General features: G+C 39.6%; 1 protein-coding gene across 1 annotated transcript; it reads right to left on the bottom strand.

The window, feature by feature from the left end:
• Positions 1 to 896: 896 nt before the first annotated feature.
• LOC106560466 (uncharacterized) lies at positions 897 to 14,529 on the bottom strand. Its single transcript, XM_082965342.1, has 3 exons — positions 14,274 to 14,529; positions 4,979 to 5,416; positions 897 to 3,642 (listed from the first exon to the last, which is right to left on the bottom strand). Exons 1-3 carry the CDS (start codon positions 14,437 to 14,439, stop codon positions 1,874 to 1,876), a joined length of 2,373 nt encoding a protein of 790 aa, XP_082821468.1. The 5' UTR covers positions 14,440 to 14,529; the 3' UTR covers positions 897 to 1,873.
• Positions 14,530 to 15,956: the final 1,427 nt, after the last annotated feature.

Raw genomic sequence — 15,956 nt, 5'->3', positions numbered from 1 at the left:
AGTGTGGGTGCAACGATTGAATAACTTGTTGATGTGATGTAGCTAGTTCGTTAGCTAAGCTAGCCACTGTAGCTAGTCAGTAACTCCTCCAGTATGTGTTGATGTGATGTAGCTAGTTTGTTAGCTAAGCTAGCCACTGTAGCTAGTCAGTATCTCCTCCAGTATGTGTTGATGTGATGTAGCTAGTTCGTTAGCTACGCTAGCCACTGTAGCTAGTCAGTAACTCCTCCAGTATGTGTTGATGTGATGTAGCTAGTTTGTTAGCCAAGCTAGCCACTGTAGCTAGTCAGTAACTCCTCCAGTATGTGTTGATGTGATGTAGCTAGTTCGTTAGCTAAGCTAGCCACTGTAGCTAGTCAGTAACTCCTCCAGTATGTGTTGATGTGATGTAGCTAGTTCGTTAGCTAGGCTAGCCACTGTAGCTAGTCAGTAACTCCTCCAGTATGTGTTGATGTGATGTAGCTAGTTCGTTAGCTAAGCTAGCCACTGTAGCTAGTCAGTAACTCCTCCAGTATGTGTTGACATCATTTCACAGGATTTATTTTTAAACAAAAGCTGTAGAGATCAGTAATAAATACCACTTCTGTAGCCAAATATCATATTCATCTCTTTGGGGGGGGTTAAGCATTACATGACCTGGTATAATGGTGCGTTGATCAGTTATACAGTTAATAAGTTATTTTTGTGTTTTGATGAGATGTTGGCTTGTAATGCAGAGTTGACTTGTAAAGCTCCTCTGTGGCTGCAGAAGCCTAGTTGTGGGTAGACTGTTACTATACTACACAGTACAGTACACTGCACTTCCTTATGTAGTGGTCCTACACCCCCATCTAGTGGTCGCTTGGTGCTATTACTGCACTGGTACTGTAAGTTGAGCAATAGTTCAGAACGAGGAAGCAGGTCAACACAAGTTTAATTAGGGAAATGTTAAATATTTACATTTTAGTCATTTAGCAGACACTCTTATCCAGAGCGACTTACAGTAGTGAATGCATACATTTCATTTCATGCATTTGTTTTTGTACTGGCCCCCGTGGGAATCGAACCCACAACCCTGGCGTTGCACACCATGCTGGCGTTGCAAACACCATGCTCTACCAACTGAGCCACAGGGAAGGCCGTTATGCATTTGCCACATCCATAAAAAAAAAAAAAAATGATAATGAATTATACACGGAGTGGACAAAACATTAAGAACACCTTCCTAATATTGAGTTGAATCCCTTTATGCCCTCAGAACAGCCTCAATTCATCTGGACATGGACTCTACAAGGTGCTGAAAGCTTTCCACAGGGATGCTGGCCCATGTTGACTCTAATGCTTCCCACAGTTGTGGCAAGTTGGCTGGATGTCCTTTGGTATACTCAGTGTAGACTACACACAAATGCAGCATTCACCTTGATGGGAACTAACATTCTTACATATAAAAACAACAAAAAAAACAATTGTATTCATCCCTTAATCTATTTTCACCAGGATGAGCGACAAACAATGTTGTAATGTGTCTGAGATATGTTGTATTGTAAATAAATGATTCTAATTCAAAAAATAAAAATACAAAAATGCTAAGATTGTTTTACTCCATGGTTTGTAAGCAATGTAATTACGAACACACTTTATGCTATAGCCTCAAAACATGGTAAAACTATCCCATTCTGACTGAAGCTTTTCCCACAGTCACCACAGCTAAAGGGTTTCTCTCCTATTTGAGTCAGTTGTGTGTGGTTAAGGTCTCCCCGCGATTGAAGCTCTTCCCACAGCAACCACAACTAAATGATTTCTCTCCTGTGTGAGTCATTATATGAATAGTTAGGTTATTTTGGAAGCAGGAAGTTTTTCCACTCTGTCCTTGTTTTCTTTCTTCTACCCGTTTTCATCCTTTCTTTCCTTTGTGGACGGAATCTACATGCCTCAGCAGATGAGTCTTACGAGTGAATCTTTTCTCACAGACTGAGCAGCCATGTTGTTTCTCTCCCGTGTGAATCAGTTTATGAGCTGTTAGGTTGGGTTTGGCACGGAAGCTTTTCCCACAGTCACCACAGCTAAATGATTTCTCTACCATGTGAGTCAGTTTATGCCTGGTTAGGTAGCTCTTGACACTGAAGCTTTTCCCACAGTCACCACAGTTAAATGATTTCTCTCCCGTGTGAGTCAGTTTATGAGTGGTTAGGTTGTGCTTGACACGGAAGCTTTTCCCACAGTCACCACAGCTAAAAGGTTTCTCACCTCTGTGAATCAGTTTATGAACAGTAAGAGATCCCTTCTGACTGAAGCTTTTCCCACAGTCACCACAGCTATATGGTTTCTCTCCTGTGTGAATCAGTTTATGCTTCTGTAGGTCCCCCTTCTGAGTAAAGCTTTTCCTGCAGTCACCACAGCTAAAAGGTTTCTCTCCTGTGTGAATCAGTTTATGCTTCGGTAGCTCCCACTTCTGAGCGAAGCTTTTCCCACAGTCACTACAACTAAATCGTTTCTCTCCTGTGTGAGTCAATATGTGGAAGGTTAGGTAAGCTTTGCGACTAAAGCTATTCCCACAGTCGCCACAGATAAATGATTTCTCTCCTGTGTGAGTCAGTTTATGCCTGGCTAGGTGCTCCTTGACACGGAAGCTTTTCCCACAGTCACCACAGTTAAATGATTTCTCTCCTGTGTGAGTCAGTTTATGCCTGGCTAGGTTCTGCTTGACACTGAAGCTTTTCCCACAGTCACCACAGCTAAAAGGTTTCTCACCTGTGTGAATCAGTTTATGAACAGTAAGGGATCCCTTCTGACTGAAGCTTTTCCCACAGTCACCACAGCTAAATGGTTTCTCTCCTGTGTGAATCAGTAAATGTTCAGTTAGGCTCATCTTCTGATTGAAGCTTTTCCCACAGTCACCACAGCTAAAAGGTTTCTCTCCTTTGTGAATCCTCATGTGCCTGGGGAGACCACCTTTGTGTTTGAAGGTCTTGCTACAAACAGGGCAGGTATAGGGTCTCCCACCGTGACAGAGTCGGACATGGGCCTTCAGTTTACAGGTGGAATTGTAGCGTTGTTTGCAGAAGCAGCATTCACTGGGTCTCTTCTTGGTGAGAGTCACATGTCTCTGCAGGTCAGCTTTCAGAGCAAACGTTTCACCACAGTCACGGCAGTGGTGAGTTTTTCTAGATGTGGTGCTGGGTTTGGAACAGTGTTTCTCCAATGGTGGGCTGGGATCCAATGGTGGACTGCTGTCAAGTCCTACTGTGTCACTGCTTACAGCTGAGCTGTGGCTGGAGGCATTGTTTTGATTATCTGGAGGGTCACAGGGAATGTAGAGACCCTTAATGTGGGTCACAGTGGCAAAAGGTTTCAGATCCACTGGTTTAGAGTCACTCTCTCTGTTCTCCACAGTCCGGGTTTGGGGAAGAGTCAAGGACCAAAGTGGGTCCTCCAGATCACATTCACTTTTCACACAGGAAGGAGTGAATATGGAGTCTTTGGTATCAAAGAGCCCTTGAAGCTGCTCTTCCTCCTGACTGGTCCTGACTTCCTCCTGTTCCTCTTTAATCTGTGTGGGCTCTGGGTCCTCCTGCCCCAGACTGGGGCTCCACTCCTGCTCACAGTGCTGCTGCTCAGGGGGAACTTCCTCTTCAGAGAGAGAAAGAGAGAACTGCAGGGAGTCTGGAGGGAAGGAGAGGAGGAACAGATGTTATTTATATACTACAGAATTAAATAGAACACTTGAATCACAAATGTGAATTATATATATTTTTTAATTGAAAACGTCTTTATTGGCATTGATCCAACATAATAACAGGAGCTAAAATAATGTGCAATACAGATAAAACATATTTTCACTGCTCCCAAACTTGATATTTTAATAAAGCTTGTACACGTCCTAATAATTTGAGATATTTCTCAGAAAACTAGATGTTTTGATCACCGTCTGCTTACTTCTATTATGACCTCACGGCGTTTAAGATGAGCAGAGTCAGGGGTCTACAGGACTGAAGCCGTACTCTGCCTACTGCCATCATCAATATAATATTGAATTACTAGTGTGAACGTAAACGTACTCACAGTCTCTAATGAAATGCATTGGAGTCAGAAAGGCTGTGCTATATAAGCTATTTCAATCATCTTTTCCTGACAGATAACTTTTTAATTATGCCCGGTGAATCTTAGCTATATTATAAACTGTTCTTTAAAAATGGATGCAATGGAGATCCCTGTTACCGGAAACAGTTTATTAACTAAGTAGAACCGTAGCTAGCTAGGTATTCCCGTAAATTTCGGACTATAAGCCGCAACTTTTTTCCCACGCTTTGAACCTCGCGGCTTAAACAATGACGCGGCTAATATATGGATTTTTCCCGCTTTCAATTTTTTTTTTCTCTAATGAAATTGCCGAACGGGTTAAGGTCAAACAACTTTTTTGTTTACTGTTTAGATTAAATTGAGCGCTCTCAAATTTCCCATCATTCTGATTACGGTAGTCATTTTGTCACCCTCATCATGGCAAAGACACGGAGAAATGCATATGATGCAGCTTTCAAGTTGAAGGCGATTGATCTGGCTGTTGGAAAAGGAAATAGAGCTGCTGCACGGGAGCTTGGTCTTAATGAGTCGATGATAAGACGTTGGAAACAGCAGCGTGAGGAATTGACTCGGTGCAAAAAGACAACTAAAGCTTACTGCAAATGTTTTATTTTTTTGTTACAAGCCGTGTTTCATTAAAGCCTATTTATTTTTGTTACAAGCCGTGTTTCGTTAAAGCGTATTTATTTTTTGTTACAAGCCGTGTTTCGTTAAAGCCTATTTATTTTTGTTACAAGCCGTGTTTCGTTAAAGCCTGTGTAAAGTTCATTTGTTTCAATGTACTGGTAGGCACCTGCGGCTTATAGACATGTGCGGCTTATTTATATTCAAAATAATATATATTTTTTAATTCAGTGGGTGCGGCTTATATTCAGGTGTGCTTAATAGTCCGGAAATTACGGTAGATCTACGTACAAACCTATTCTACATAGTTTTATCTCTGGTGTCCTCCGCAGCAGTCTCCGTAGCAGATCATTCTCTTCCTGGTACTCTGCTACAGTTTCCTCAACCGCACCAAGAATCTCCACAGCAGCAGATGCCGTTAAACATCCATTTAACAACACACGAAACAACTGTAGTTTAGACGTTTTCAGTGGACTGAGAGTTGGGTGTTCAGCTAGTATGGCTTCTTGATGTGGGTCCATCTGATCACATTCACTTTTCACACAGGAAGGAGTGAATGTGGAGTCTTTGGTATCAAAGAACCCTTGAAGCTGCTCTTCCTGCTGACTGGTCCTGACTTCCTCTTGTTCCTCTTTCATCTTTCTGGTCTCTCGGTCCTTCTGCCCCAGACTGGGGCTCCACTCCTGCTGCTCAGGGGGAACCTCCTCTTCAGAGACAGTGAACTGCAGGGAGTCTGGAGGGAAGGAGAGGAATAGCAGAGGTTTACACTCCCCTATGTATTTATTTAGACAGTGAAACTAACATTTACAAATGTGGCTCTGTATTCCAGAATTTGGGATTTGAGATCAAATGTTTATATGAGGTGACAGTACAGAATGTCACCTTTTATTTTAGGGAATTTTCATAAGATCTGTTTTACCATTTAGAAATCAAAGCACTTTATGTATCTAGTCCCCCAATGTGAAGAAGTCAAAAGCGTTTGGATAAATTGAATTAGTGTATTACAGTAGTCAGAAGTGTAGTATTTGATCCCATATTCCTTACACACATTAAGCTTGCATACAACGTAGCCTGATCAATTCACCACCTAGCTAACTAGCTGCCGAATAGGCATCAACTCACCATCAAGCTAACTAGCTGCCGAATAGGCATCTACTCACCACCTAGCTAACTAGCTGCCGAATAGGCATCAACTCACCACCTAGCTAACTAGCTGCCGAATAGGCATCAACTCACCACCTAGCTAACTAGCTGCCGAATAGGCATCAACTCACCACCTAGCTAACTAGCTGCCGAATAGGCATCAACTCACCACCTAGCTAACTAGCTGCCGAATAGGCATCTACTCACCACCTAGCTAACTAGCTGCCGAATAGGCATCAACTCACCACCTAGCTAACTAGCTGCCGAATAGGCATCAACTCACCACCTAGCTAACTAGCTGCCGAATAGGCATCAACTCTCACCACGTTGCTTATTCTTTTTATTATTTTTTCCTCTTAGGGTTTAACCATTTATGTTCTTTAATACAGGGCCGACATACAAGTTCCTTACTTTTTACCCCCTTCTACGTGCCTCTTCCATTTTTGTGGTAATGCTGCAATTAATTGGTTGTAATTTTGGGTAGAGCAGACCTTTCAATATGTCTGTGTTAGCTGCATGTGTGACATAACTCCACCAGTCCTATTTATAATATCATTCACTAAAATTATACCTTTTCTAAACATTTCTTTGAAAAACACAGTTTTTTTTTATCAGTTAGTATATTTGAATTTAACCACAATATTTGTTGTATTATTTGTTCTGTCTTTTCAGGTGGATTAAACTGAAATTGAAACCAACCTTCTAAGGCTTGTTTAAAAAATAAATATATTTTGGAGATTAATTTCTTTTCAAACAACCGAAAGTGGGCAGGTGTAATCTGAATAAAGGGGAAAAAGACCATTGTTGAACATAGGATGAGACATTCCTACCAATTTACTAGAGAACCAGTTTGGATTAAAGTATAATTTTTGTATGACTGATGCCTTTAGTGAGAGGTTTAATGCATTTAATATTTAATCATTTCTGCCCTCCGAATTCATATATTCGTTATATAAATAGGCCCTTTTAATTTTGTCTGGCTTGCCGTTCCAAATGAAAATGAATATTTTTTGTTCATATAATTTAATAACAGGTCACTAGGTGTAGGCAAAACCATAAGCAAATAGGTAAACTGTGATATGACTAAAGAGTTAATCAGGGTGATTTTTCCACATATAGACAGGTATTTTCCTTTCCATCGTAGCAAGATCTTATCTATTTTTGCTAACTTTCTATAAAAATGTATTGGTGTGAGATCATTTCTTTCTTTTGGGATTTGTATACAGAGTATGTCCACATCTCCGTCAGACCATTTAATTGGTAAACTACATGGTAATGTATAATTAGGATTTTTTTAGTGATCCAATATAATATAGTACACTTATCATAATTTGGTTTTAATCCAGAGAGGATAGTAAAAGTATCTAGATCCTTTATGAGGCTGTGGATGGATTCTAATTGTGATTTTAAAAGAAAACATGAATCATCAGCGTACAATGACAGCTTAGTTTTTAAGCCACAGATTTCTAATCCCTTTATAGTATTGTTTGATCTAATCTTAACAGCTAACATTTCGATGGCAATAATAAATAAATAGGCCGACAGTGGACAACCTTGTTTTACTCCTCTAGATAGTTTAAAACTTTCTGAGATGTAGCCATTATTTACTATTTTACACCTAGGGTTACTATACATAACTTTAACCTATTTTATAAGAGATTCCCCAAAATCGAAATATTCTAGGCATTTATATATTAACTCCAGTCGTACTTTATCAAAAGCCTTTTCAAAATCAGCTATGAACCAGGCCTGGTGTCTCCGATATTTCATAGTGTTCTATTGCTTCCATTACTTGTTGTATATTATCTCCAATGTATAGGCATCAACTCACCACCCAGCTAACTAGCTGCCGAATAGGTATCAACTCACCACCCAGCTAACTAGCTGCCGAATAGGCATCAACTCACCACCTAGCTAACTAGCTGCCGAGTAGGCATCAACTCACCACCTAGCTAACTAGCTGCCGAATAGGCATCAACTCACCACCTAGCTAACTAGCTGCCGAATAGGCATCAACTCACCACCTAGCTAACTAGCTGCCGAATAGGCATCAACTCACCACCTAGCTAACTAGCTGCCGAATAGGCATCAACTCACCACCTAGCTAACTAGCTGCCGAATAGGCATCAACTCACCACCCAGCTAACTAGCTGCCGAATAGGCATCAACTCACCACCTAGCTAACTAGCTGCCGAATAGGCATCAACTCACCACCTAGCTAACTAGCTGCCGAATAGACATCAACTCACCACGTTGCTTATTCTTTTTTCCTCTTAGGGTTTAACCATTTATGTTCTTTAATACAAGGCCGACATAAAGTTTCTTACTTTTTTCCCCTTCTACTTGCCTCTTCCATTTTTGTGGTAATGCTGCAATTAATTGGTTGTAATTTTGGGTAGAGCAGACATTTCAATATGTCTGTGTTAGCTGCATGTGTGACATAACTCCACCAGTCCTATTTATAATATCATTCACTAAAATTATACCTGTTCTAAACATTTCTTTGAAAAATACATTTTTTTTTTATCAGTTAGTATATTTGAATTTAACCACAATATTTGTTGTATTATTTGTTCTGTCTTTTCAGGTGGATTAAACTGAAATTGAAACCAACCTTCTAAGGCTTGTTTAAAAAATAAAGATATTTTGGAGATTAATTTCTTTTCAAACAACCGAAAGTGGGCAGGAGTAATCTGAATAAAGGGGAAAAAGACCATTCTTGAACATAGGATGAGACATTGCAACCAATTTACTAGAGAACCAGTTTGGATTTAAGTATAACTTTTGTATGACTGATGCCTTTAGTGAGAGGTCTAATGCTTCAATATTTAATCATTTCTGCCCTCCGAATTCATATATTCATTATATAAATAGGCCCTTTAAATTTTGTCTGGCTTGCCGTTCCAAATGAAAATGAATATTTTTTGTTCTTATAATTTAAAAACAGGTCACTAGGTGTAGGCAAAACCATAAGCAAATAGGTAAACTGTGATATGACTAAAGAGTTAATCAGGGTGATTTTTCCACATATAGACAGGTATTTTCCTTTCCATCGTAGCAAGATCTTATCTATTTTTGCTAACTTTCTATAAAAATGTATTGGAGTGAGATAATTTCTTTCTTTTGGGATTTGTATACAGAGTATGTCCACATCTCCGTCAGACCATTTAATTGGTAAACTACATGATAATGTATAATTAGCATTTTTTAGTGATCCAATATAATATAGTACACTTATCATAATTTGGTTTTAATCCAGAGAGGATAGTAAAAGTATCTAGATCCTTTATGAGGCTGTGGATGGATTCTAATTGTGATTTTAAAAGAAAACATGAATCATCAGCGTACAATGACAGCTTAGTTTTTAAGCCACAGATTTCTAATCCCTTAATAGTATTGTTTGATCTAATCTTAACAGCTAACATTTCGATGGCAATAATAAATAAATATGCCGACAGTGGACAACCTTGTTTTACTCCTCTAGATAGTTTGAAACTTTCTGAGATGTAGCCATTATTTACTATTTTACACCTAGGGTTACTATACATAACTTTAACCCATTTTATAAGAGATTCCCCAAAATTGAAAAATTCTAGGCATTTATATATAAACTCCAGTCGTACTTTATCAAAAGCCTTTTCAAAATCAGCTATGAAAACCAGGCCTGGTGTCCCCGATATTTCATAGTGTTCTATTGCTTCCATTACCTGTTGTATATTATCTCCAATGTATCGCCCATGTAAAAAACCTGTCTGATTAGGATGAATAATATCTGACAATACTTTTTTAATTCCATGCGCCAAGCATTTTGCTAGGATTTTCGCATCACAACACTGAAGTGTAAGAGGTCTCCAATTTTTTTAATGGACTGGATCTTTATATATACCACTTAGATCCTGTTTCAGTAATAATGAAATCAGACCTTCTTGTTGCGTGTCTGATAATCTACCGTTTATATAGGAGTGGTTAAAACATGCTAATAATGGTCCTCTGATTATATCAAAAAAAGTTTTGTATACTTCCACTGGTATGCCATCCAGCCCTGGAGATTTCCCAGCCTTAAAGGCCCCAATTGCATCAAGAAGTTCCTCCTCTGTAATTTGGCCTTCACATGAGTCTTTCTGTACAGAGGTTAATTTTACATTATTATTAGGAAAAAAATCCATACAATTTGTTTCAGTTAGTGGAGATGTAGGAGACTAAAACTAAAACATATTCTTAAAAAGTACTTTACTTCCTCTTTCAAAATATAATTTGGTGAATCATGCGTGACTCCATTTGTAACAAGTTGTAATAAAAAAATTTGGGAAGCATTTCTATATTGAGGAATGAAAAATAATTTGGTGCATTTTTTCCCCATATTCCATCCAGTTCGCTTTATTTTTATAATATATAACACTGGATCTTTCTTGAATAAGTTCCTCCATTTCTTTTTATTTTTCCTCTAACTTATTCTGTGCCTCTATGGAACCGTTTTTATTGCAATCTAACTGTACCGTTAGTCCTTCAATTTCCTTTGTTAATATGGACTCATGATCTAAATTGCTTTTGTTTTATAGATGAGTACTGAATTGCATGGCCTCTAAAGGCACATTTAAAAGTGTCCCATACAACAAGTGGATCTGCTGTACCTATGTTATGTCTGAAAAAGTCAGTTATAAATTCTTCTGTCCTAGTTCTAAACAATTTATCATCTAGTAAGCTTTGATTAAATTTCCAATACCCTCGCCCACGTGGAAATTCTGTAAGAGTAATATATATGCCAATTATGTGATGATCTGACCGCATTCTGTCCCCTAGCAACACTTTTAAAACTTTTTGTGCCAGAGAGAATGGCATAAGAAAGTAGTCAAGACGACTAGCTTGATTAAGCCTCCACCATGTATATCTCACTTGGTCAGGGTATTTAAGTCTCCATATATCCACTAATTCCAATATATCCATGACATTCATGATTTACTTAAGTGCCTGAGGGTGATAGTTTGTAGTGTGATTTCCTTTCCGGTCCATAGAGGTATTTAAGACCGTATTCAAATCTCCCACCATAATAATAGAGTGTAGTGTTGCTTGTAGAGTTGATAAATTCTTATATATATTTTCAAAGAAGCTTGGATCATCATTATTCGGACCGTATAGGATAATAAGCCATATCTGTTTATTGTCCAATAACATATTTTCAATAATCCATCTACCTTGATAATCTGTTCGGACAATTTGCACATTTGGATCAAAATTACTGTTAATTAAAACCATCAACCCTTTTGAATTTCTTTGCCCATGGGAGAAATATATTTTGCCCCCCCAGTTCTTTTCCCACAAAACTTCCTCTAAAATTGTTGAATGGGTTTCCTGTAAACAATAGATATTATATTCCTTCTCTTTTAACCAGGTACATTTTAGTCAGGTCAGATCTTCAAAGACTCAGCATCTGCAAAAGGTTCGTACGGTTTGTTCAGAGAACGTTCTGCCCAACATTAACAAAGAAGTTCATTTTATCCTCTCTCTCCATTTACGCACACACCTCCACACATACAGTAGGTGAATAGTATCTCTCCCCTGACTTCCCACCACTGTTAATCACTATCCAGCGCTGCCTGTTCCTTTCCCCCGAGATTAGGAGAACCTTGAAGGCTACTCCCGGTCTCTTCACCCACACACATGTCCACAGTTCCCTTAGGCCCACTAATCACACACACACACATTTCTCTCCCTTCCGGGTCTCTACTAGAGCTTATGGGACTAACGTTCAGTACTTTAATTATTCATTACCCATGCTACATAACTACTAATTAATAATGGATTATTGATTCATTTACCTTTATGAGATAATTCTCTTATCAACGTGGTGAGTGAAAAATTCAACAAAATTGCTCACTCCCTACCTGGTATCTTACTCTGCCACTATACAATTTTGTATGTGTTGTTTACGGAACAGATTCCTGTTGGAACGTTCCACAAATTATACCCACCCCATTTGCAGTTTGTTTTGGCTGTGTTGTGGGTTTTGCCCAATAGGAAGTGAATGGTGAATAATGTATTGTGTAACTTTGGAGTCCCTTTTATTGTAAATACAATAGAATCTGTTTCTGGATAATTATGAATGAATCTTCAATGACGACAAGTGAGAAAGTTAAAAGAATGATCATCACATGAACAAGGCTGGCTATGCTTTCCACCCTGGTCAACAGCACTGCACCTCCCACAGCAACTTGCCCAAGCCTCCCCCATTTCTCCTTCACCCAAATAGCTGATGTTCTGAAAGAGTTGAAAAATCTGGACCCCTACAAATCAGCTGGGCTAGACAATCTGGACCCTCTCTTTCTAAAATTATCCGCCACAATTGTTGCAACCCCTATTACCAGTCTGTTCAACCTCTCTTTCGTATCGCCGGAGATTCCTAAAGATTGGAAAGCTGCTGCGTTCATCTAGACCCAAACTGTTACAGACCTATATCTATCCTAACCTGCCTTTCTAAGGTCTTCGAAAGCCAAGTTAACAAACAGATCACCGACCATTTCGAATCCCACCGTACCTTCTCCGCCATGCAATCTGGTTTCAGAGCTGGTCATGGGAGCAAATCAGCCACGCTCAAGGTCCTAAACGATATCATAACCGCCATCGATAAGAGACAATACTGTGCAGCTGTATTCATAGACCTGGCCAAGGCTTTCGACTCTGTCAATCACCATATTCTTATTGGCAGACTCAACAGCCTTGGTTTCTCAAACGACTGCCTGGCCTGGTTCATCAACTACTTCTCTGACAGAGTTCAGTGTGTCAAATCGGAGGGCCTGTTGTCCGGATCTCTGGCAGTCTCTATGGGGTGCCACAGGGTTCAATTCTTGGGCAGACTCTCTTCTCTGTATACATCAATGATGTCGCTCTTGCTGCTGGTGATTCTCTGATCCACCTCTATGCAGACGACACCATTCTGTATACTTCTGGCCCCTCTTTGGACACTGTGTTAACTAACCTCCAGACGAGCTTCAATGCCATACAACTCTCCTTCCGTGGCCTCCAACTGCTCTTAAATGCATGCTCTTCAATCGATCGCCGCCCGTCCTGCATCACTACTCTGGACGGTTCTGACTTAGAATATGTGGACAATTACAAATACCTAGGTGTCTGGTTTGACTGTAAACTCTCCTTCCAGACTCACATTAAGCATCTCCAATCCAAAATTAAATCTAGAATCGGCTTCCTATATCGCAACAAAGCATGCTTCACTCATACTGCCAAACATACCCTCGTAAAACTGACTATCCTGCCGATCCTTGACTTCGGCGATGTCATTTACAAAATAGCATCCAACACTCTACTCAGCAAACTGGATGCAGTCTATCACAGTGCCATCCATTTTGTCATCAAAGCCCCATATACTACCCACCACTGCGTCCTGTACGTTCTCATTGGCTGGCCCTCGCTTCATATTCGTCGCCAAGCCCACTGGCTCCAGGTCATCTATAAGTCTTTGCTAGATAGCCCTGCCTTATCTCAGCTCACTGGTCACCATAGCAGCACCCACCCATAGCACGCGCTCCAGTAGGTACATTTCACTGGTCATCCCCAAAGCCAATTCCTCATTTGGCCGCCTTTCCTTCCAGTTCTCTGCTGCCAATGACTGGAACGAATTGCAAAACATTTTTAATTAATGTTTTTTTTAAATATATATATATTTTTTTGCTGGAGACTGATATTTCCCTCACTAACTTTAAGCATCAGCTGTCAGAGCAGCTCACAGATCACTGCACCTGTACATAGCCCATCTGTAAATAGCCCATCCTACTACCTCATCCCCATATTGTTATTATTTTTCTCCTTTGCACCCCAGTATCTCTACTAGCACATTCATCTTCTGCACATCTATCACTCCAGTGTTTATTGCTAAATTGTAATTGTAATCTTACTGCATTTGCACACACTGCATATAGATGTATTTTTCTATTGTGTTATTGACTGTAAGTTTGTTCATTCCATGTGTAACTCTGTGTTGTTGCTTGTGTCCCACTGCTTTGCACCATCTTGGCCAGGTCAAAGTTGTAAATGAGAACGTATTCTCAACTGGCCTACCTGGTTAAATAAAGGTGAAATAAAAAATAAATAAACATCCATCCCAAAATGCTGACCTCCCCTGTTATTGGGGAGGGGGTGTATGATCTTCATTAGTCATGATTTATTCCTGATTATCCGTAATCATAGTAGCAGCCACATTAATGTAGTAGTGTTCAGAAACATTATATTCTTATTTACAATAAAAAACAATGACTCCAAAAGTACAATACGTTACACTTGAAATGTGTGTCATTTAGCAGACGCTCTTATCTGCAGCAATTACAGGATACATCAGGGTTAAGTGCTTTGCTCAAGTGCACATGGACAGATTTTTAACCTCATGTGGAAATAGTAAAGGGGTCTGAATACTTTCCGAATGCACTGTACATACGTACCTGTTCTACATAGTTGAACCTCTGATGTGATCTCCAGCAGTCTCCGTAGCCGATCATTCTCCTCCTGGTATTTCACTACCGTTTTCTCAACTTCCCCGAAAATCTCCACAGCAGCCGAAGTTAAGCGCTCATTTAAAAACACATGAAACGACTGTTGTTTCGACATTTTAAGTTGACTGGTTGCTAGTTAGCTATTCAGCTGCTAGCTTCTTCCACGAGGAACAACCATGTTCACAAGAAAGAAAAGTCCACTCGCAAGCTCACTTCCGCCTGTATCAGCGGGTGGCAAGACAATACCACAGCGCCTCTATGTGGATGGAGAGTTAACTACAACTTACAGACCTTTTTTTTTAAAAGTTGAACCTTTATTTTGCTTGACAAGTCAGTTAAGAACTAATTCTTATTTACAGTGACGGCATCCTGGGGAACAATGGGTTAATTGGCTTGTTCAGAATGACAGATTTTTATCTCGTCAGCTCTGGGATTTGATCCAGCAACCTTTTGATTAATGTCCCTACATTCTAACCACGAGGCTACTTGCCACCCAAGACTAGCAGTGATAATAGAAATAGATAACTACATGTGGGGAAAACGTTATAATATGTTATATAACTTATTGTATGAACTGAATTGAAAGACAACTCATTGTAACACAGGCGACTCCTGAAAGCTGCAACGGATTGGAACTTCATTCTATAGCTGGAGGACTCCTGATATCTCCAGTGAGAAGTATCATTTTTTGTTGTCTTTACTGTTGTGGTGTAGTACTGTCTTTTTGCTAACTAGGGCCATCTACTTTAGGTGCTTCCTGTCTTCCCAGCAGCCTACTTGGTGTGTGAGAGCTGCTGACTGCTCATTATTTGCAGATAGTTGCTGACATCATCCAGGATCAAGGGGCAGGGAAATTTGTGACTAGTTTTGGTAATCAGTGGCTGTATTGGAGAGGAAGTGGTTTCACCTCTCCAAGGCAATCAGTAATTAGTACAGGAAGGTGTGCTCTCCACCTCTGTGAGGCAATTATCAATTAGTTTTAGTACTTCAGTCTCCCCTGGTTTCTCAGCAGCAGCTGTAAGCATCTTGACCATCTGGACCACTCCCTCTCTCTGTCTCTATATAAAATGTACATTAAATACATTAAATGACACCAAGAATTTGAAATCATTTCAACTTATATCGAATGTAAACATGTGCAACATTGCTGAAGAACAAAAGTGGTTGGATAATTGTCTATGCACAAAGTGAACTTTGAACCATTGGCCTTGAATTAACAAAACAAATTTTTTAATTAAATTAAATGTTTTCTGTTGACCAAAAATAAACATCTGAATTCACAGAATGTCACTGTGGGCAATGAAATATTCATGTATAGCTACTCTGGTTCCATCCAGTATAGTTCAGTATAGTTCAGTCCAGTTCAGCATAGTTCAGTCCAGTATTGTTCAGTTCAGTTCAGTCCAGTATAGTTCAGTCCAGTATAGTTCAGTATAGTCCAGTTCAGTCCAGTATAGTTCAGTCCAGTCCAGTTCAGTCCAGTATAGTTCAGTCCAGTATAGTTCAATATAGTTCAGTCCAGTGTAGTTCAGTCCAGTATAGTCCAGTATAGTTCAGTCCAGTATAGTCCAGTATAGTCCAGTTCAGTCCAGTATAGTACAGTCCAGTATAGTTCAGTCCAGTATACTTCAG

This window comes from Salmo salar, chromosome 18 (genome assembly GCF_965601325.2).
Source record: "Salmo salar chromosome 18, fSalSal1, whole genome shotgun sequence".
Taxonomy (NCBI): domain Eukaryota; kingdom Metazoa; phylum Chordata; class Actinopteri; order Salmoniformes; family Salmonidae; genus Salmo; species Salmo salar.
Note: the sequence above shows the minus strand (reverse complement) of the source record. Positions and strands in the feature narration are given on the sequence as shown.